At 39.5% G+C, this 23,944-nt stretch overlaps 1 protein-coding gene across 4 annotated transcripts in view; it reads left to right on the top strand.

Annotated features, from left to right (window-relative positions):
- Positions 1–23,944, top strand: part of IGF1 (insulin like growth factor 1) — a 70,720-nt gene that overhangs the window by 43,319 nt on the left and 3,457 nt on the right. For 2 of the 4 annotated variants that reach the window (XM_011386841.2, XM_011386847.1), the window contains exon 3: positions 12,595–12,776. In XM_011386841.2, coding sequence (XP_011385143.1) covers positions 12,595–12,776 — 182 coding nt within the window. Of the gene's footprint in view, positions 1–12,594; positions 12,777–14,285; positions 14,786–23,944 lie in introns of those variants that run through there. The other 2 variants (XM_023527301.1, XM_023527300.1) reach the window with 2 other exon arrangements.

Genomic DNA, 23,944 nt, shown 5'->3' with positions numbered 1-23,944 from the left:
TTTCTTCATGTGTAAAATGACTATAATAATAATAATACCTACTCCATGTAGTTGCTGTAGGATATAAATGAGATAAGACATGAAAAGTAATATTTGCTCTAGTAGCTTAATTGGAAGCATTCAACAAAAAGTTCTTGGTAGTATAGTATTGCAAAGCCCCCCCTTTCTATTATCGTTCTAAATGTCAAATAAATAAATTTAAATATAAAATAAACAGAAGAATGAAATGCCCCCTTTCAGTCTTATGAGAAACTAGTGTTTAATGGAAACGTTTCCAATGTCATTTGATTATAGCTTTGGGTCTCGTTATAGTGTCTTCTCTCTCATTAGCTAATCAGTCTCCTCTAGGTTTGATTCTTCTCAAGTGTTCTTGCTGCATAGATGTATCTGCACTACTATGATTAAGTCATGTTAGGGAGCTTAACCATGCTCAAACCAGGTAGCATGGTCTGCATAGTAATTCTGACATTTGAAAGAACTCCTAAATTCAGAGAGAAAGTTAGGAAAAAGAGACACCACTGGTGATGCCACAGATGACTAACCCAGACGGAGTAGGTGAGAAGGCTGGGAAGCCAAGAGCCACAGCCAAGGGCAAGGGAGGAATTTGGTTTGAAAGGAGAATATTAAGACATCAACAGGCTGGAAAGAGAAGTCCAGGGTGATTTGTGGCTTGTCGAGTACCAGGAAAAAAAATGTGGCAAAAAAAGGCGCAGATGTTCTGAAGAATGCATGGAATTTATGATGGTTCATAACCTGACTGCAGGAAATGCCTGCCGAGGGCAGATATCAGTGGACCATGGGACCACTGGTTCATGAGAAGATAACCAGAAGACTAAGATGTCACAAGTGACCCTACCAAAGTCTCCTCTTGAACCAGAAGCAAAGGAGGAAGAAGAAGAGGACTAGAAGTTGCTTAAGAACAAAAATTAATAAATTAGAAGTCTTAGAAGTATATTAAAATGTTTCTAAACCAACATCTCCCTTTTTCCTATCATCCTTTTCTTTAAAAGTCATTGTCAATGACTTAAATTCACAGTTCAGAAATGAGGGATGTGTGTAGCTCTCTCTACATTCTCTTATCAGAACCCCTATTACCAGAGTTAAAAAGCTTCACTTATCTCCTCTCATCCCTATTATACAGAAGCTGCTACAAGACCTTGAGGGGTCATTCCTTCCCATAACTTAAAGGTTTATATATTCAGTTTTCACACGAATATGCATCTAATTGACATTGTGGTGATTATGGAGACATACCCAGCAAGAGGTTAATGAATTTGATACTCTTTCTCATGGGTGTGAGAGTCTTAGTGTCGAGTTATAAGGAAGCCAGTACACGCTGATCCTTGAATTACTATGGTTTGAGTTAACAATTTTCTACTTCATGATGGTGCAAAAGTGATACACATTCATTAGAAACTGTACTTTGAATTTCAAATTTTGACCTTTTCCTGGTTCATGATATGAGGTATGATACTCTCTGGTGATGCTGGGTAGCAGCAGTGAGCCCCAGTTCCCAGTCAGCCATGAGATCACAAGGGTAAACAACTCATACTCTTTAGTGTAATATTAAATGCATTTTTGACTTAAGATATATTTTCAACTTATGATGGATTTATTTTAACGTAACCCTGCCATAAGTCAAGGAGCATTCACACTTGCTGAAAGTCTGGAAAAATAGAATGGAGGCTGCCCTGCTGAAAGACTTTTCAGAAGAAAGCATTTAGCCCCTGAACTTGGGCCCTCGCTGCCTGCTAGACTTAAGACAGAGCTAACTATGCCTAAATATTAGCATAAGCAATGCTTCCATAAGGCCTTCCCAAACACAGATCTGAGCCAAAGAGAGCAGACAGAAGGCAAGTGTTGAGGGAAATCAAATGTCCCACAAGCAGTTATCCTGGCCCAGTGTCCCTGCACAAAGAAGCCTCCTCAGCTCTATGACACATTAGGCTTCACATTGCTTGCTCCTAATGAGGCTAACCATGAATAGGTTTTGTAATAAATTGAAAGTAACTGCTGAAGCACTGTCTCCAGTTCTCGGAAAGGAAATTCATAGAAACGAGTGATTAGCTAGAAGGCCAAGTGACCATTGCCTCAGAGTGGGGTCCCAGAGCAGAACAATGTCATTCATAGCATGTGTGAATATGTGAGAAGAAACAAAAAGTTCAATTTCTCCAGCCATATTCCAAGCTGAAAAAATTTTATTTTTGCTTAATTTAGCAAAATAAATAAGAGAATCAGAGGATTTTCTTGATTGATAATAATATTTGCCAAAATGCACTTAATGAGATTTAGAGATGTAAGCATGATGTTGGTGCCAGGTAAGAACAGGATTTAGCTCAGAGACAGGCTGCAACCTAACCACACCTCTCTTTCTCCTTATTCATAGTTCACTTCTCCAATTCAGAAAAATAATAGTTTTTGTTTGTTTGTTTGTTAGTTTTGGTGCGGGCGGGAGCAGTGGAATAGGTAGTTAAAAGCTAACATGCTCAGTGATTACCAGAAGATTACCAAGAAACCTCTTCAGTCGACTTTGAGTTTGCTCTCATGTCCAAAGATGTATGAAATTCTAAAATACAATAAAGAGAGGAAAGCACTTAGAGTCTCGTGGTTGTGTTTAAGAATTCAAATATTAAGGGAAAAGGGAGAAAAATTGTAGCAGCAAAATCCATAGAAAGAAAAGAAATGAAGGATGGACTAATAAGTCTAGATTTTAGCTGAAAGTTCCTGAAATCATACATAATCACTTTCTAAATGAACCATTCGGCCTAGCTGCATACCTGCTTAGTATTTTGATGAATAATACTAGAATTCGCTTGAGAACTCTTTATACAGATTAAAATTTTTTAATAACCTTAACATTAGTTTATTTTACCAAAAAACGGGATGGCACTTGAAAAACCATGCTTATAATGCTCATCTTCTAATTTTGTCCCTGGGCAGAAGTTGGGCACCAGTGGCAGAGAGGATGACCTGCCTAGAAGCTCATTCACATTATCAAAGTCACATGTAGTTATTCCCTGGAATTTTCCAGGGAAACTATGCATCTGTCCCCCTGGAAGGAACTGAATATTGCACAGAGGATTCATGTACCATTGACAGACACCAAGGAAACTAGTGAAATAAAATGTTGGCCACATTGAGTGCTGGGAAGTTCAACATTATGGTCAACAATAGTACTCCTCCTAGGGCTTGTCACTTTCTTGTCTTCAAAGATGCAGCTTTGTGAAGTGTGATGGTAAAAAGCCATGCCCAGGGATTTCTAGAAAGACTCTTCTCAAACTAATTTTCATTTCCAAGTGCCCACGCAAATGAGGGCCATCCATCTTCCTTATTCCTCAATGCCTTTAGGACTCTGGTTTTCAAAATATGGTTTGATTCTTTCTACTGTTTCAACAGCTCCAGCAAATGACTCTCCTCTTTCTCATCCTTTTTCTAATTCACACCTGCATCCTGTCTTGAGCTGGCTTGTGCAGTCCCCATAGATGGTCATATCCCTTCCCCTTACTTAAACTCACCTCCGTATTGGACATTTTCCCCATTTTCTTCTGTCAAACTCAACACTGACCCTTGCTTTTCTTAAATTCAGCCTATGAATCTTGTTTTCATCTAAAATTGAATCTGATCAAGAAGAAACTCCTGGTTCTCTCATCAAACTTTTTATTTCACTATATATTTCCCTATTATTCAGGAGAAGCACTGATATGCCATATATACATTATTGACTAAAAAGTGGGTAGCATAACCATCCAGATAATCCTTAGGGTCATATTGTTAGAAAGAGTGCTTGATATTATCTAGTATTTGGTTGACTACATGAGAAAACTGAATCTCAGAGAGTTTGGATGACTTGCGAGTTCATACAAAGGATCTGGGGCTCAAATCCAATGTTGTTTTCAACATACCATATTGCCTTCTTTTTATTCCATCTCTGCATATGGCACTGTGCTAGGTGCCATAGAAACACTCCCCAGGACCTTTCAATTCAGAAACAACACTGTTGACACACCAGCATGAAAGGGACATCACATACAACCCAACTGGCACTGAAGTGCATATCATGCATTTATTTATATCATGTTATATCTTAACCATCTTTTCCCTCCCTCCTCCTTCTCTCCCTCCTCCTCTCTCCCTGTGTTCAATTTGTCACTGCCTCTGGCTCTTTCTGCTCTGTGGTAGTGCCAAGGCCTGTCTCTGCTGCTGTGGAGACTGCCTTCTGACAGCTAACCCCCTGATGCAGGCCCGGATGCCTCTCCTTATGGGGCCTCTACCTCCCGACACTCTCCCTTCAGATACGCCGGACTGCCCTGGCAGCCATCACCCCTTCACCTGCCATCCTGACCATGTCACACCCACCCCTGGGAAAATCTCCAGATGTGCCCCGAGCAAAACACAGAGGCCTGAGCAAGGAGACTGACAGGGAGCTGGGCCCCTGAGAACACAGGGCAGGTGCCAAGTTGCAAAGAAAAGAGAAATGATAGACTTTAGAGTGAAACTAAAAATCAAGAGAATGTGTTTTAATACCCCTTTGGCTGATTCATCTTTCTGTGGCACCAGAAAGAGGGGCGTTACCCTCTATTCACGAGTGCCTTCTGTTTGCTGTAAGGCCTCTCTTCCCACATCTGAAAGAGTAAACTAACAATAACAGTGTCAATATAGGAGATAATGCTCGTGGCATGGTTACAATCTCCAGGTTGGAGCCAGGCTCATCTTACAATTTCCATCACAGGCTTTCTCAAAAAAAAAAAACAAAAACAAAAAAGAGATAACTAAGGTCCATATACACAATTCCTCAACATCCCTTCTTATTCTTTCTCTTGTGGTCTGTTTTCATCTCAGTCCGGCATGGGTCCAAGATGGAGTAGTGATTAAGTGGGCCTGGTGATATTGTATACTCGGCGGCTGCTTATTCCCAAAGCATGGTTGGCAAGAGAAGAAGCCTTAGTTCTCAGTCATTCCAGGGAGGAAACTAAACTCTAATTCTTAGCCTACCATGAACTCCACATAGCATGAGCTTTGGCCCTAAAGTTCATCAGTGAGTAAGAAGAATGTCAATGGCTGCCAATAGCAGGAGACTAGAAGATAAAGTTGAAGAAGAGAAAAGAAAATGGTGAAGCATGGAGCAGAGAGAAAGGAGAGAAATACATATGCGGATCAAAAGTGACTGAGAAACCATTTCTGACCATGTATTTTACTCATCCCATGCCTTGCAGCATTGTTTTGAAATAAGGAAATGGATACCAACACTGAAAATGCAATTATTTTAGACAGTGGATTATTTGGGAGAAATCAAAGGTAATAAGAGGTCAAGATAAGCCCATGTGACTTTGCCTTGTTTGACTTGACTGGAAGATCCATTCTCATAAATTATCTATTCCAGATTAAAACTATTCGAGACTATCTATACAACATAAAGTTTGGATATCTTTTCAAAACAACAGTTATTCATTTATTTTAATGGAGAACAGTCCTCTTTTATCTGGAAAGACCATCTTTTTCAATCAAACTTTGGGAAGAGTACATTTTTAAGGGGAGGAGAGGAAGAAGATAGCTGTCCAGCTAGCTGTGTTGGCCAACTCAACTCCATAATAATAATAACTATGAAAACTAACATTTATTTAGAGTTTACTACATACCAGACATTGTGCAAAATACTTTACATACATTCTCACATAATCTTCACAATAGCCCTGGGAGCTACTCATATTATGTCCATTTTACATGAGACAATCCGAGTCTTAGAAGATTTGGTGCTGTGCCCAAGGGGAACAGGGAATAAGTGCCAGAATTCAGGTCTTTCTGACTCCAAAACCTGTGCTTTTAGCCACTCCACATACTGCCTCCTTCATGGTGTGACAGACATCACAGTCAGATCATACTCAAATCCTATACTGTGTTCTAAACAATTGAAGCTCTATAACTAGAAAATGGTAGCTAACTTATAAAGCAGGGCCAACTGAAATAATTTAAACATAAAAATGACCTCTTGGCATTTGATTATCTTTTACCTTAGACGTTGATAAACCCAACCATTCCCTCAGGACAACATTTCTGTCCAGCATAGCATTTCTCTTGCCAAAGTATAATTTTGTTGGCTACATCTATCTCCTCCAAGCCCTGGAAACAGACCTAAGCTAGTATAAATTGTGCTGTCCTGGCAAGATGCTCATCCCCCAGGGCATTGTATCAGGCTAAAGTAATACATCACGTTGCTTCTCACTCTGTCGGCCCATTTCTCCAAAGAGTCCTAAAACGGTAATGTTCCTTCTCTGGATGTCTAGTTCTCTTGTCCCTAAGCTTTGCGATTTAGCTCCCTGGCCTCAGAGACAGAGGCTGACTGAATAGCCTTATTTTCACACCTGCCCTTGAGTTGGAGCTTCCAGAAGAAAAGGAGGGTCAGCCCCATAGTGCTCTGCTTTATTCCTTTTAGACCCAAAGATACACAAACATTGACTTGGTTGGGTAACGGGAAGACTTTGGTCTTTTGGGTTATGAGGACTTAGTAGCTGCGAAAGAGTTGCTGAGTGGTGGGGGTGGTGGCAGGTCGAACAAGGTCATGATTCCTAGAAAAGATGAGTTCGTCCAGTTGAGAAGAAGTGGGACCAGCAAACACTGGCAATTAAAAATTAACACAGGCCAAAGTGAAATCGATGCCTAAATTTGATAGGATTTCAAGAAAAGTTTATGACATGCAGTTCATAGAAAAGAGGACATTTTCTCACTGTTCACTTTTACAGATGCCAAAGGTCAGTCTTACTTGGAAAAAAATCTTTCTGCAGAAAAGCAGAAATGTACAGAGTACACTAGCACCATATAAGGCAAGTAGTAGGTACAAATTTTAGAAGAAACTTCTTCAAAAAGAATTCTAATGTCAAAACGTTTGACAATAGCTTTCATACTAATGGTAAGTCATTTAATTCCTGTTTTCTATTTGAGTATGTGTGTATACATACCCATGTTATTCTAAGTGCATAATGATATGGCAAGTTTATAGAAGTAAAAGCTTCTTTTCCCAGCTTTACTAAGCACATGACTGCATATATCTCAAAAATGTTATAATTTCATTTAATTTAAAAATGTTTGATCTCCATAGAATTTTTAAAAGGCAAAATACTGACTTATCGAAAGGCTTTAAGTTAAATGCAAATTCTACTATTTCCAAAAATATCAACTATGCAATGCAGTATTACATTTTGGGTCTAGACAATAGTCACATCACAATTTTCTTTATATTAGGAATTCATGAAAGGAGTCTAGTTTTCCACATAAAGCCTTAAAATGTATAGAAAAGGTTGAGAAGTGATCCCCATTTTTCCACAAATGAAAATGGCAATTAAAATGCTAAAGTGGAGACAACTTTAAGATTACTCCATTTTACATAAATTTTTTTGCTGGTATCCCATGCAAAACTGTCAATTGAGTGAATTTTCAGATGAGGTGATCCATCGAGCAATGTTGTCCTAAGAAACTAATCATTCTGAGTTATTCTAAATTGTTGACATGTCTGGAGGTTTGGGATAAATAGTTGGTGTAGGGGACCTAACTTTCTGGCTTCTATAGACTTTAACTGTAATATTTGATTGTGTAATCGACACTCAGTTAATCAAAATTAAATGCGAATTAGTTTTTTATTAGTTAATAATCTCATTTGTGTTTTCCATCAGACACATAATTGTGAATTTTCTAGAAACAGCTCTTAAAATCCGACTTGAATTCTTACTTTTTTTTTTTCCTGCTTCCAAAATATGATCAACTTTAGAACTTCCTTCTATTAGTAATTTCTAGAGAATAGTTTTATTTCTTGAAACCCAAAGAGTAACAAGTGTATTTCTTCAGAACTGTATATTTCCCTGTTTGGAAAATGTTTACATTTTTTATCATTTAAATTCTGATTCTTCAAATCAATGTCTCCTCTTTCCAATGATAAAGTTAAAATAAAGTAGAACATTCTCGGTGAAGAAAAGAGGAAGTTTCAAAGGAAATTAAAGTTGAATTCAACCTTCCAACTGCATTCCCATAGGCTTATAATAAACACAACCTTACATAGCACCAGTGGAGATAGTACCATTTTTACCAGTGATGATCAAGGACCAGAGCTCTCTGCTCTGGAAGTGATGATCTCAGTTAAATCTCAGTGTTACACCTTCTCCTTCAGAGATGGAGGGAAGTAAGTAGCTTGCAACCATGACAAAATGTGAGACTCAGCTAATTGGTGTGGTTTTGATGATACCACAATTCTGCCCAAAACCCTTGTAACTAGCAAGTTTGCCCTGAAGATTATTGAATTACTCCACTGACCATGCATTATTTAAAGGGAAGTGCTATTATTATAGAAGCCAGCTGTTTAACCATTGGAATTCTGTCTGTTGGCCAACTTTCAAGATACAGCAGTGCGCTGTGACTACACACTATGTCTACTCACAGAAGCCTCAGGGCCTAGGTTACATGGTGGCCGACTTGTCTGCTTAAGTAATCTTTGGTCTGCATGCTCTAGAGAAAAACTACTGACGAAATAAATATACACATATACAAATTTTCAATGTCAAGACTTTGTCAGCAAGGAAAGTTCTGTGGAATTTTATACGTGCCTGTGCACTCCAACAACTGAGTGAGTCTACAGACACTCCATAATGCCAGTATGACAGAAATCTGAAACTGTACTTAGTTATAGAAGAGACTATCCCAGTCTCCTGTCCTTTGTTGCAGCATCAAGTAAAGAAAGTGTTTTGAGCATTTGGGGGAGTTTAATAAATAGAAAACAAGTTTTCACCTTCTAAGTTAGAAAATATTCAAGCCTCTTTCTTGAAGCAATGTAAGTGGCTTCCAACCATACTGAAGATTTGGCCTAGATGGGTTTTTTCCTGCATTTCTTTGCCTGATACAGAATCTTTAGAATAGAGAGGACCATAGCAGTCATACACTGTGTTCAATACAGAAATATGACCTAGGATTCACAACAGATGTTCATACAATCTTTACTTAACTGCTTCCAGCAATGGGAAGTTCAGTACCTTTTAAAAAAAGTCTATCCCATTTTTAAAACTTTTGAGTTCAAATTATTAGGATTTTTTTCCCTTATATTAAGCTAATATTTATTTCCCATTCACCTACCATTTCTGATTCTGCCCACTGGAACAGAATTGCATAGTGCCTAATGAGGAGCTTTTCAAAGCAAGGATGAAAATGATAGTCATACTGAAAATAGCTGTAATTGAGAAGTCATTAAAAATCCCTATTTTTCTCAAAAATGATACTAGAGCAAATTATTTTACCGTCTTTTTAGTAAACCACATTATATCAGGTTTCTAGTGTTAGCCCATTGCAATAAGTGTCTTTATTTTGGTTCTGGGAAAAAAAGTAATGTGAAGTATTCAAAGATAAAGGATAAAACTTGGACCCTCAGCTATAGCCTCTGAACTGGTGAGAAATGATTTTTTGTTAAATACCTTAATGTAGAACCAGAAATCAAGCCTATAGAAAACTTCAAAGGATTAATTAAACTTTAAAAGGAAATAGGTAAACACTTGTTATATTCATATATTCCCAATGAAGTACAATTACTCCATTGTAGACATTATGAATAGACAAAGACAAACATCTTTCTAAGACTGTGGTAGCCAGAGATAACTGGCAGTTACATTTATGGCAAAATCCAAGTCTGTATAACACCATTTCAATAACATTAAATATATATATAGATAGACATGAAGTAAGCTTTCTTTAAACAGCATTACAGAAAAGTCCTAAATTTCTGTTTCTAAATGCATTGATCTATGGACTGAAAAACACAGCTATTTTATAGACTGAGCCATGTCAAACTGAGTTCACCTAAGAGAGGTGACAAACCAGAGGCCTGTGTGTGCTATTATTTTTTGCTGTGCTGATGATTGTTTTCTGTCTCACAAGAGGAATAAATTAGTGTTGTGTTTCATGGCTATTGGTGGTCACCGAGAAGGGAATATTGCAATTCATACAACATTTTCTGCCAATCCAAGATGAAGTTTAGTGTCTTCCTCCAGTAACAAGCAAAGAGCTCCAGCACTTATGGTGTCTCAGAAGAGAGATTACTTTAGAAATGCTTGAAATGGAAATGCTAAATAGGTCCCAGAATCACAAACCCTATCCATTTCCATCTTCAATCCAAAAGCATGAATTTTGAAATCGGTTGTTTCTGAGTTAGCCAAGTTTGCGGGTTTCTGGAACCAATCCTACCACCCGAACTCCAAACATTAAATTACTATTCCGTATTCAACAACAAATTCCAATTATGTCCCATTAAGAAATTCATAGTTTCAACAAAGAGCAATCATTACCTGTGCTGAATGACAGGGACAATTACCTCAAAGTAAGCTGAGTCACATTCTCCTTCCTCCCCATCCCAAGAGAAAAATAAAGTGTACCACAGGCTACGCTATTGGTGGACCCTTCATCCTCTTGAAATAGCCATTTTGCGAAAAGTACGTGGAAATCCTTTGTGTATTACAAAGAATCATGTAAGCCCGCTTGTGTCTTTTCCTTAATTTACAGTCCCAGGAAAAGATTATAAAAACAAAAACAACAAAAAACATTGTTTACATTGCACAAGGGACCCACTGAGTCTCCGTGAGCAAAAACAGAGCGTCTTCTAAACCTGTTATCTCCCAACAGCAAGTGAAAGCACGGTGAGGCTCTAGTCAGGGCCAGCTGCCTGGTCCCTGCCAAACCTCTCAAACATGAGGAGCCCACAGGGTTTGCCCCAAGTGAAAACAGCAGACCCTTCCCAGAGAGACCACAAATGAACCCTCAATGGGTTACTACCCCCTGCTGCCTAAACAATGACAATAAACCTGCCTTATGGGAAGGAAGTGAAGCATCCCCAGGCTCCTGTGCCAAGCATCAGGAAAGCATTTGGGCTCTTAGGGGATGCCATGAACCGTTGGCCCTTCCAGCAGCAAGGCGGCCAAATGAGTTTGGTAGGAGGCCATGACTGTGGATCTGATCTCCCCCAATCAGAGAATTCAAAATATACATGGGGATTTTGACTCTCAAAATTTCATTTTAAAAGATGGTATCGTTATTATGCAAATGTAAGGACTTTTTATTTAAAACATAATGCTGTCTTCTGTGTCCAGAATTGAGATTGAATATACATCAGATGAATTGGATTCTTCTGGATCAATGGTTTGCAAGTTTTCTTCCACGAAGCCTGGACATCAGTGGAGAAGACTCAGGCCCTCCACCTCCCTCCCATGGGAGGTCAGGGTGTGAGAGAAAGCCGAGGTCCCCCTTCCTTGCCTGAGCCTGAGCAGTTTTGCTTTTGTCTGTTTTGTATATTGTTATATGAACAAGATTTGGTTTAACGAAAGTTCTACTGTGACAAAAAGCTTACAAAGAATTCAGGTACATTTTAAGATCTGTGTAAGCTTGTTTTGCCCTGTCTCTTAATTCTAGAGCCAGGAAAAAAATGGGTTCAAATTAAAACAGATGAAACCAAACTGAAACCTACTTGCCGAGTAAAGAGGTCTAATTGATTTGCAAATATCAAAAGAAATTTGGCTTATGGTGTTCCCTCTGAGCAATCTGAATCACATGAAAGATGGACATTTAGTTCATTCTGTCTCAGGCTAGTAGTTATTCTATAAGAAAACAGAATTGAGTGTTTTGGTCTTTCTGGGTGATAGGAGAAGGAGCTCTATCACACTGCTATAGTCATCAAGTCCAAGTTCCAAGGTTTGGGATATAATCAATAGAAAAACTATTTCTTCACAGACCAAGTAAGAAAAGATGAACTCAGAGGAAGCAAACCAATATTTATTTAGGACCTACCATATGTGCAGTTATATACTAAATACTTTTCAGACATTATCATCCTCAAAAGATCCTTACAAGGAAGATATTATTAGCCCCACTTTACAGATGGATAAACTGAGACCCAGGAAGCCTAAATGACTTGCCCAGACTTGCACAACAGGTTTCCTGGGCTCTATGAGGCCCTTGGACATTGCAGAGAGTAGATCTGAGTTTGAATCCTGACTTCACCACCTACTGCATGAATGACCTTAAGCAAGTCATTTACAACTGAGTGTCAGTTTCCACATCAGTAAACTGAGGAGCCCTTTCTAGATTTAAAACATCATTGACACTCAATTTGATTTTACAATGGAAGCAGTTAAGCAAAAGAACAAACATTTGAGCCATCCTGCATATAAAACCTATGCAGATTTGCTAAAAAAAATTAAGGAAACTGAATACATAATCTTTTAATATTCCCAGAAGCCTCTCGACTCAGTCGATATGGAAGGAAAGGCTAGGATTGGGCATAGACAAGGTCCCTGACGAAAGGTTGCTGAGAACTTGAGAAGAATTAACACAAATAAAGTGTGCTGTGAATGAGTTAGTGTTGACAAGTGTGATACAGAAGACTCCAGAAGACATATTGGAATCCAGAAAGATCTATGAGGGCAGGAATTGTTGGAGAAGCTTCAAAAAGCGGTTGACTTTCAAATGTGTGAGCTGACTAGGTGTGGGAGAGAAGAGTCTTCAAGGGCTGGGTAGAATTGTGACAATGGCGTATTCCACTCTAAAGCCAGGCCACTCTGCATTTGATCTGTACAGACAAGCCCACGGGGTATGGCTCCAGCAGCCGGAGGGCACCCCAGACAGGCATTGTGGATGAGTGCTGCTTCCGGAGCTGTGACCTGAGGAGGCTGGAGATGTACTGCGCCCCCCTCAAGCCTGCCAAGTCGGCCCGCTCCGTCCGTGCCCAGCGCCACACCGACATGCCCAAGGCTCAGAAGGTAAGCCAGCCAGGGTGGGGTCAGCCATCCTCAGGGGACCTGCATCTTACATGTGCAGGTGGGCTGAACAGTAATTATGCCCCCGTAGTGGCCTAGGTTACAGGTCAAAATAACTCCATTCTCACTCTAGATGTCCGCCCCTTTGGTCATCCCACATCGCAAATTCTCCCTTCCAGTGGTCTGGATAATCTGATAGCCAGAAGATGGTATAAAGAACAGTGACTAAACAAGGGCTTTGGGATCAGACAAAACTGAAATCCTAGCTTTGCCAATCACCAGCTGAGAGGCCTTAGTGAAATCATGTAACCTATAGCAAGCCTTAGTTTCCTTGGTAAAATTTGGATAACTGTAATATCTATCTCATCAGGTCATTGTAATTATCAAGTTAATGCACATACAATACTTTTCACATGTCTATTCAAAATGACTGTTGGACAAGTGTTAACATCTGTCGTAATTGTAATGAAGAACAAAGCCTATAACCTTTCAAGTCCTGATATTCTGCAAAGATGCAAAAAAACCAAAAAAAAAAAACTCTAAACTGGGAACTATTTGAAATTCACATTCAGTGGCAAATATAATTTAAAAAAAACATTAAAAATAGAAATTTCTGTTGGTTCAAAGAATATCTAGAAATGTCTAATGATCAAAATCTGCAGACATCTTTTTCTAAGAGCTAGACTTTAAACAGACCTTAGAAGTACTGTCTTTGCCATTGATAACATACAAATCACTTGATGCACATTAGTCACTTAATAAAGTTTTGTCGAATGAATGAATGAATGAGTGAACAATGAATATAAGTGAATTACTAAAATTTTAGTCGTTACATAGAAAGACTGAGAACTAAAGAGAAAGTGAGGGAGGAAAGAGAGGAAGATTGAGTAAAGTAAAAGCTCTAATTTTTAGGTCTCCTTGGGGACTCAATAATATTAACAAGAAGAAAAAAAAAACCAACCTGTGGTTTTAACCTTTGGAGCCAAAACTAGCATTGTGCAGAAAGTCCAAGATGAGAGACCAAGAAGTGCACAAGGACACCTTTGCCGCTTCCTGGTCCTGAACTGCAGCTGAGGCTGGAGGAGGACTAGTAAGGCTGAGCAGAGACGTGACCCCAGGGAGCCACCTTGAGTGATGGAAAGGGACCAGGCACAACCTGGTGCACATAGAACACAGCAGCCAAAGGTCAGGGAGCAAGAAGTTACTTTTAAATCAACATGACTGGAAAGTTGGGCCGGGGATGGTGAAGGTAGGTTCATTCTTCCTTCTCAGGTGACCCAGTGTCTCTTAATTTCTAGTTGGGGAGAAGGTGGCAGTCAGAGATGAGTCCCAAAGTTCTGGAATGTTGGGTCTTGTGACTGAAGCCTAGATATCTTTACATTTCTCTAGCACCAGTGCTGTCTCCTGCAGCCCTTGGAGCCCAGGCATTCTGGGCTGACTCAAAGGCTCTGTCTTCTGGGACAGCAAGGGAACCACCTGTTCTCAATGCAGTTATTTTTGTGATGTTTACAGTATCAGCCCCCATCTACCAACAAGAAAACGAAGTCTCAGAGGAAAAAGGTGGGCCAAAGAAACACCCAGGAGGGGAACAGAAGGAGGGGACGGAAGCAAGTCAGCAGATGAAAAGAAAGAAGAAAGAGCAGAGGAGGGAAAATGGAGAGAATGGAGCTAGAAACTGAACACAGAGACAAAAAAGGAAATGCAGGAGAAATGCAGACAGAGGCAAGGACAATAAGAGAGACACAGACAGCAATAAGGAAAAGTGAGAAGTGCCACATAGGAAATGAAGAACAGTAGGCCCAGTGGAGCTAGAGAATGCACATGACGAAAGGAAGAGTAACCTGTTATAGAATGTGGCTAATAAAAGTGGAGAAAATGGAAAAGAAAAGTGTCATGCTCAATAAAGTCCAAAGAACGATGGTGGCGAGAATGAAAAAAGAGTAAAAATTATAAAAGAGGCAAATAAGCAACATTTTCCTCCCCCAAAAGTCAATTAAATGAAAATTAAAATAGAAAATCAAGGTTTTTAATATGCATTTTAAAATTTTGTGTGAATCTATTACTGAATTGCTCATGTAAATATATGTCCAGAGTTAAATATTATCCCCAAATTCTCAGCAAGACTGAATTGTGTCATAGAAGTTCCCAGATTTCCTTTCCTGCCATGTCATTGGAGGCTGCATTTCTTAGTCAAGTTCAGGTTTAGGCCAAAGGGCATCCAGTATTTGCCCACAGGCCTGTGAGATAACCTATGAGAGGAGGTCATTAAACTTTTTTTTCTTTTGCACTTTGTAATCAAATATAAAAGATGTATTAGTTTGTTAAGGCTGCCATTACAAAGTAAGGTGGCTTAGACAACAGAAATCTATTTTCACGTACTTCTGGTGGCTGAAAGTCCAAGATGTTGGCAGGGTTGATTCTTTCTGAGAACTATTAGGAAAAGGGTCTGTTCCAGACCTCCCTTCTTGGCTTACGATTGGCCTTCTTCTCTCTGTGTCTTCATGTCGTCTTCCCTCTGTACATATCTCTGTGCACAAATTTCCTCTGCTTATAAGGACACTGGTCACATTGTCCACCATAATGACCTCATTTTATTTTAATTAACTGTGTGAAGACCCTATCTGCAAACACATCACATTTTGTGATACTCTGGGTTAGGACTTCAACATGTCAATTTCAGGGTTGGGGGCACAATTCAGCCCATGACAGAAGACTTCTAATATCTGACTACTGCCTTCTGATTCCATCTCCTATAAAACTCTCCCCTGCTCTGTGTCTCTCTGTGCTTCTGTCTCTCTTTCTCTCTCAAACACACACACACACACACACACACACACACACCCTACCTAGAGTTTTAAGTCTGAAATCCTATGAGTTTCTGCTTCATATAAATACTAGGACTGTGTCATGTTAGAGCTGCAAAAATCCTTAGAAATCATTTGGTTCAATCACTTTATTTTAAAGATAATAATATGAAGATCCAGAAATTGATAAAAATGTAGACCAGTAAAGAACACACATAATCGACATAGGCAAATAAGAACTCCGAAAGGAAAAGATGGGGCAGAAGGAAACACGTGAAATTTCCCACTAATTTAATATTTTTCCACCAGAAGGAAGGGAGTGAAGGAGAGCAAGGGTGCTGGATTCCCCGAAGGTAAAGAAAAGCTAAGCAAAACCACAGAATGTAGGTCTTAGAGATCTTCTCCTTCACCTTCCTTAATTTAAACAAGAGGGTTAGAGTCTTCATAGATAATAAAGCAAAAAGTCTCAAGATCATGCAGATTATGAATTATTACAACTGAGAGAGGGTTAAGTGCTCAGCCAAATGATGACACTTGTGATAAGAAGACTAAACCAAAGAAGTGACACGTCTCATCCAAGTAGCCTGCTTTGAAGATGTCATGTATAAAGGAAACAAACTCCTTCCTTCCTGGTCCTTCATGGCCCTGCCATGCTTTCTACTTCAGAGTCATCCTTCCTCTGTGGTTCATTAAAAAACTCAAGGCTCAATCTAGAAGGAAAAGGTTCAATCAGAAGCATGTAGAAGCCCCAAATGGGAGCCAAACCACTGCTGTTGTGATTGCAAAGTAGATCCTGGCTTATCAGAGCAGACGAAAGCCAGGCTGGTGCCTGAGCCCATCTGGTTAGCCACCTTATTCAGAAGATGCTGAGTTCTTTCGCAAAGACATCCATGCTTTAGAACTAGCCTCAGGCACAGGCCAATACCTACTGCAACTACCAACTGAGAGTAGCCAACAAACGCAGATGGTTCTTCAAGTGACCACGGTTCAGCAGAAAAATTAACAGTTTGCATCCTATGGAAAGGTCCCTTGTTAGAAGATTATCTCTTCCCTCTTCGACTGATGACTGAAAAAAATGTCAATTATAACTCATGGCTTTGGATAAACCATAATCATACCCGATGATGAACTTCATTCAAGAAGAAGTAAGACAAAGACTTAAAAGGAAAAAAAAAAAGCAATAGAACTTCTGGTTAAGAATGCTTAACTCCCAGACTATGGATTAAAACCACTTCTTTTGGAATGAGTTTTTATCAACTCTAAAGCAATCATCTGAATGTCTACATGTGATTTCTGAATAATATGAACTAAGTAAACAGGAAGAATCTAGTATCAATACTAAGCACCTAGTGATACACAGCATATAATGCTGGATGGGTAGATAGATGAGATGGATGGATAGATGGATGGATGGATGGATGGGATGGGATGGGATGGGATGGGATGGGATGGGATGGGATGGGATGGATGTACTGTTGGACAAATGGGCGATGTAGGCAGGGGAACAGTGGTAGAAAGACAGATATAAAAATACATAAGACTGCTGAGATGACGTGATTACTCTTGTCTTTGTGTAGAATAGTGAGGCAAGTACAGAGTTAAAAAGGGATTATGCTTACACAAGTGTTGCATGTTTGGAATTTCATTCTCTAGCCTAAAGTGAAATCATTCAAGAACCTACCGCTAACAATGGCAATTGCCTGAGGACTTTAGAGTGAATGTTATGTAACTATTAGTCCCTTTAATGATTTCTTGAAGTAGGCAGAGTATAGTCATTTAAAATTCTACTGTTTCAATTGTTTCTCTTAGGGCAAATTGATGATTCTATATAAAACTAATAGAAATATGTAAATAATTATGTTCCTGAAATAAAATTTTTCAAAAATATTTTTTATTGAGCACCTACAATGTTCAAAACTCTGGACTAGGCATGAAGGATAATGATAAAGATTGGAGAGGCAATAAAACATAGTGGGTTAAGAGTATAGAATCTAGAATCAGATTGCCTAGGTTCAATAGTGGTGTGACCTTGGGCAAATCACATAACTTACCTGTGCCCCAGTTTCCTTATCTGTCAAATGGGGATAATAACTAATTCTACCTCACACAATTATAAGGATTTGAGATTGTGTGTGGACGTGTTTGTGTACGAATATATATTATACTGTGTAAATTGGTGCCTGGTACATAGTAAGCACTACTAAAGTTTTAGTTAATATTATTTCATTTAGTTCTGAAAATTAGAGTCATCTGAAAAAGTAATAGGTCTCCTTAAATAGAAGTAGGTCTTATATCACCCAGACATTCAAGCCCAAGCTTGCCAACACTTTTCAGTGACATGGTAGTGGGTTTCAAGCACATGATGGGAAAAGAGAACTCAGTGACCTAAGACCCCTTCCAACCAGAGAACTCCAGTTCTGCAAATAATTACAACTTAAAAGGAAACTGGGCTGTCCCATGTGAGGAAGCCTTAACTTTTATTTTTAGGTCACAGAATGAACTTTCAGAAAACTACCATTTTTCTCAACCAGTTAAAATCAAATGTAATATGTGTTTTCATTTCATGGTGCCTGAAGAAAATTTAATTGTAGCATGAACTCCAGCTCTTACTAGTTTTAAGTAAAATTGCCAAAATAAATAGAAATGTGGGATATTTCCGGGCTCACACAGCTTCCGGGACATTTCAGTTTCTAGGGCTGCCGATCCAGTGCCTTTCACAAGCATTTGATCTTCTTTCAAACATCTCTTGAAAACAAACAAAACCTCATACAGCTTCTAATGTGAGTGCTGTTAGCATGTAAGGGTGGAAAAGGAGGCAAAGATATGAGCTCTCAGAGCCTCTCCCCTTCCCTCCCCTCCATCCCCTGACCACCTCCCTCCCACCAACCACCAACAGAAAACAATGTTTTCTTAAGCAATACATTTTGCAATTTCTCAAGTCCATTAGCATCCATGGGAGCAGATGGGGTTTATTCTTTTTGCCTATGAAGGGAATAGGGCTTTTTGCAATATTTACTAGATAACAGAGAGCCGACTTTTAATCCAAGGGCTAAATCGATAGTCTGAAGTTAAAGTAGAAGTCTTCGGTAGCAATGAAAAGATAAATTGTTTTAGATGAAGCAAAATACTTGTTATGAAGTTTGGAATATCCTCAGGTTGTGTGCTCATTGGTTATGGATTCCTTTCAAAATCAGTGACAATATTTATTGACCTAAACAAGATAAGTCTACTTTTAAAGAAGGAGCAGGTGAGGTTAGCAAAGGTTCTTCAGTGGCCACTGAACTTCCAGACCTGCAAGGTCAAAATTGGCTTCTTATCCTCGAGGGCCTAACTGAAGCCTGAGTATTTTCCCTAATGCCCACATATTTGGGAGTCTTTTTTGGTGAGACTCTTAATTCATTTAGTGCTGCCTTGTTTTTAGCCAGCAATCGCAAAAGATGATTGAGAAATAAAGACTTACGTGTAAACTTAAGAAGAGAGAAATAGAAATTGAAAACAATAGGGCAATGAGAGATGTGGGACAATGAGTCTGTGAATCTATGTCTGGTATTCCAGAGAGCAGTTACGAGTTCCTGCCACACTAGCAACGGAACTATAGCTGCAATGGGCTATTGCTACATAAGTAACGAGAGCGAGAAAACATTCTGGAAAACTCCCATCTTTGTTGTATTAACCCATGTGGTTATAGTTTTAAGACCTTTTGATCAGGAAACTAACTCTTTTGAAAATGTAGAAGTTCCATAAAAACAAGAATGCTAAAGGTGCATTCAACTAATTTTAATTCTAAATGTCCTTGGTGGCAATTTACAATCTATAATTAACTACAGCACATAGGTTTTTTTCTTGGGGGTGGCGGATTATTATCTCTTCTTTACTGTATATGCGTGTATGTGTGGGCACACACGTGTGTAGTTTTGTGTTTGTTGCATCCACTAGGAATTTAGAGGGAATCACATTCCAAAATTATAGATAAAAACAGTTTCTTGGCTCTTCTTTCAGTGAAGATAAATCCCTCTGTGAAACCTAATCATCATTCAAGGGAACGTATGATTTTTTGGTCTTCTGAAAGGTCCAGGTTCTAGTCCTAAATTAAATGTTATTCATGAACTAAAAGAAAAATTACTGAAGGGGCAGAAAGAAGTTGGTTTTCTTTTTTATTTTACCTTCTAAAAACCCAGGGACTTCAACCACTCCAATCTTATCTATGGACAGTAGCCCTATACATCAGAAACCAGTAACTTTCACATAGAAGCAATATGCAGCTTTAAAAACTTCCAGGTCTAATTCTTGACCAAGCACAATCAAAGGTCAGTGCATCCAGCCAGTCTTCCTTCCGACATCCTCTGCCCCTACGTCTATTAGAGAATGAGATTATTGGCAACAACTACCTTATGCATTTTCCATCACTTTCTTCTTCTGCAACCATAAACCTCTAACTTCGTCTATTTACTCTGGCATACACTTTGTTCCCACTGAACAGATAATGGAACATACATTTATTTGGGTAGGCATGTGTCACTGTCACTCTGGAGAAGAGGCAGCAATGGTTTATACTGTCCTCCTTGGCTCTTGTAACTGGCAGTGTGAGAATTTCCACTGCTATGAGCAAGACCTATGATGGGCTGAGCATGATGGCAACTCTTCTCTCTGGTTAAATAGCTCCAAAACTCCCAATGAGAGACTGAGAGATTTGGCATCAAACCCAAACAGGCCAAAAGGCCCAGGCTTCCAAGCTGAGATTTATATGCCAAAAGTTTTTATAAAATTCTAGGTAAAATACATAAATGTTCACATGGGGCTTTCTGTCTGGCCAATTCCGAGAGGTCAAGTAATCAAAGACCAACCAGTTCTACCATCTATGAAAATAGGATGTGCTAATTTCACAGCTGTAGATAACAGTGACAGTAAGACAAAAAATTCAAATGATTAGGAGCAAGACAATGGCAAGTTGAGGGCTGTATAAGGATTCCTAATCAGCCTACAACTGTAGACTCGAGAACATGCAATATTTATGTCATGCTGTGGGTGTGGCATGCTTGAAAAGTTCATGAAGTGTTGCAGGACTAGGAAATATGAGAACTATAAATGACTCAATAAAAATACATAGCATTATTGTTTTGTCCGTATTGGTTGACGTCGGCCACTATTGGATGCTCTGGTTTATCTCTCAAGTAAATAATATTTGTTTCTTTCTTCGAAAGAACACAGGATGGAGGTACTGTTTTTGTAGTGCTTTTGGCACAACATAACAATTCTGATTTTTAAAACCGTATACATGCATGAATTATTTTCATGCTATTTTCCGTCTTGGAAAAGCACTGGCTGGCTCCATACATGTTTACTTTTATATGCTGAAGGCTCCCATCAACCTCAAACAGATGCAAATCACTTTAACTTGTCATAGTGTTATTTTGTTCATCCTCAAAGTTCAGAAGAACTTTCCAAACGTCCAAAATTTCTCTCAATTCAGTGAGGAGGAAAATTTAGAACACAGTATTTGAATGTTCTGCCCAGATTTGTCACACATACAAAGAATGAGTGGAAGAGGACAACACCCTCTCCTACTAATCCTGTTAACTCGTCACTTTTGTGTTGAAATGACACTAAAAGGTAAAACTCTGGACCTCGCATCTCCCCAGAACATTGTAATATAAATTACTGCACACATTAGTTTAAATTTCTAACATAAGTTGTACGTCAGATGAAATAATGGCATTTTGGAGGCTTAAGAGAAAAAAAAATAATCAAATCCAGTTTTTAGGTAAAAATGTGCTGAATCTTTAGCACGTATCAGTGAAATTGCTAGAATCTGGTGTTTTACTTTTTTAAAATGCCACAGCATTTGAACCTTTCAGCAATTCCAAAATCAACTCCCTCTGGGAAAGATCGTGTGCTTAAACTTTTTTTTTTTTAATTTAAAAATGTAACACAAACATAAACAGCTAACTAAACAAGCTGCCCATAAAATCAACAGTCTAAGCGACTCTGAACCCTGAAGTATTTTGCATCTTTCAAGACTATTAAAGGCAACAGAAATACTTCTCACCAGTGAGGGAAAATGCCCCTCAGCATTTTTTTTTCTTTTTCTTTTTTTCCAGGCTTTTAAACCATTTTGGTAGTGATTTCTTACATCATAGGAAGAAAAATTTGCAAAAAAGTCAGGTGGTGTCCTTTGAAGAGTGAGAAAGTTGTTAGGTGGAGATAATTGTACAATAACGATGGGCCGAATTCAAGCAAGGTCCCTAATTCCTAGAAATTCCTAAGAATGTACCGATCACTAGAAAAAAGAGCTATGCAACTGATATCCCAGCACTCAAGGGAGTTCTGGGCACCTAGGAGGTGCTCAGAGAAAGGGCAGCACCCTAGTAAGGGATGTGCTTTGACAATAGTAACTACACTTGACTGGACCAGTAACTAACTGGAACCATACCTGCCAATCATAAGTTCCAAGACAAGAGGGGGCTCTGTACTATTTGCTCTTGTTCCAGAGCACAGTAAGAAGCAGGTAGCCCTTCAAGGCTTGCTGTTGACTTGAACTCCATCTCACCAATTGTTAAATCAATTTAACAAGTATTTTCCCATTTCTTACTTTGCTCAAAGCAAGTAAGCACCATCCATCAGGGGATGATACGGAGGTGAAGGAATTTTGCTACCTGCCCTCTAGGAGCTTACTTTTTAGTGGGGAAACAAACACATGCATAATTTACTCTAGGCACATCGATGTTCTAACAAAAGTAGGCCCGGAGTGGACTCGCAACAGCACAGGAGCCAGAACAGACTGACATTGCTAACAATCAAGTTCACAAAATGGATGGAAGCCAAGGGCCCTTCAAACAGTAGCCTCTCTTGCATGCAACTGTAGATATCTCTCTACGCCAGGTAAATGAATGAGGGAGATCACATGCAGTCATAACGACATGCAGAGGTGGGTGCTATTACTCCGCACTTTCATTTTGCAAAAGTGGAAACTGAGAAGGTGAGAACAGCATAGTGATTGCCAAAGGTCACGCAATTCCTGTGTGGGGAGCTGAGATTCAAACAGAGATGAGACTGGGTTAAATGAGCAAGGATTTTATTAGAGGAAATGCCTGTATGAAAGGAAATAAAAGAATCAGGGAAGCCTAGTCAAGGCATCAGAACGCAATGTAAGTCTGACCCCAAGCAGAGGAGAGAGAGAGAGAAGATAAGGTGGAAGCATCCTAGAGCAGTGGTCCCCAACATTTTTGGCTCTAGGGACCGGTGCTCCCGTGAGAATCTAATGCCTGATGATCTGAGGTGGAGCTGAGATGGTGATGCTAGCGCTGGGGAGCGGCTGCAAATACAGATGCAGCTTCGCTCGCTTGCCCATGGCTCACTTCCTGCTGTGCGGCCCGGTTCCTAACAGGACACAGACCGGTACTGGTCCACAGCCTGGGGGTTGGGGACGCATGCCCTAGACCACCATACAGTCCAAGCAAAGTTCAGCAAATTGAGCCAAAGCTGGCCAATAAAGAAGGCCTGTGTGTCCCAGGAATAGGTCTGCCCTGGTATCCTACCATACTCAGTTTTGAGGCTTACGGGCAGCGCCTACCCTGCGCCAATCCACTATAGCCAGAGGAGAGGGTCGTATTAGAAAAAAATGGCCATAACCATATAGAAAGTAGGATGAGGTGGTTTTCAGAAAAGAAAACAACAAGGGCCTGGGCAGACAAACACTGTCTACATATGCCTCACTCTTTGTTAAAGCAGCAGCCAGTCTAGCAGGAATGCAAGTCTCTAGAAATGTGCACCTTGACCTTTGGTTTTAAAAGTCACATCCCAAAGTGCTGAGCAAATCACACAACACTCACTCTGCTTGGCTCCCAGAGAGGCAAGACTGACTGACTCTCCTGAATTTGAACCTACCATTCCCCAAAGTAAAGAGAAATCAAAGTTGATGCTGAGACATCTAAATTGTCATCCACAATTTCACATGTCTCTAGGCCAAGCCAGCAAAATGGCTAGAGCACATACTTTTTAACAGGTAAAGATCTGATGTCTGGACCATCTCTTCAATCACCTGCTGCTCTTTTCTTCTTTTTTTTTTCCTCCCTATTTTGCCCTTTTTAGGAGAAGGTCCGTGCTGAATTAGGACTTTATGCTATACAATTAGCTGCTAATTTTCCATGCTGGACAGTATTTTCCCAGCCTTTTTTATAGGGTGCCAGGCTTTTCTTAGACTTCATGTCATACAATACTTAACTTGTTTGGAGTGGGCGGAGATGGAAACAGTCTATTGAAAATATCACTGCTTCCTCCCTGAAATTTAAAGAGCCTATTATCATCCTTCTTTTAGAATCTGTCTCTCAGGCAAAATCTCAGAGATAGGCAGGAAGAAAAGAAAGCTTT

Source organism: Pteropus vampyrus, unplaced genomic scaffold (assembly GCF_000151845.1).
Source record: "Pteropus vampyrus isolate Shadow unplaced genomic scaffold, Pvam_2.0 Scaffold16, whole genome shotgun sequence".
Classification (NCBI taxonomy): domain Eukaryota; kingdom Metazoa; phylum Chordata; class Mammalia; order Chiroptera; family Pteropodidae; genus Pteropus; species Pteropus vampyrus.
This window is presented reverse-complemented; position numbering and strand designations above follow the sequence as displayed.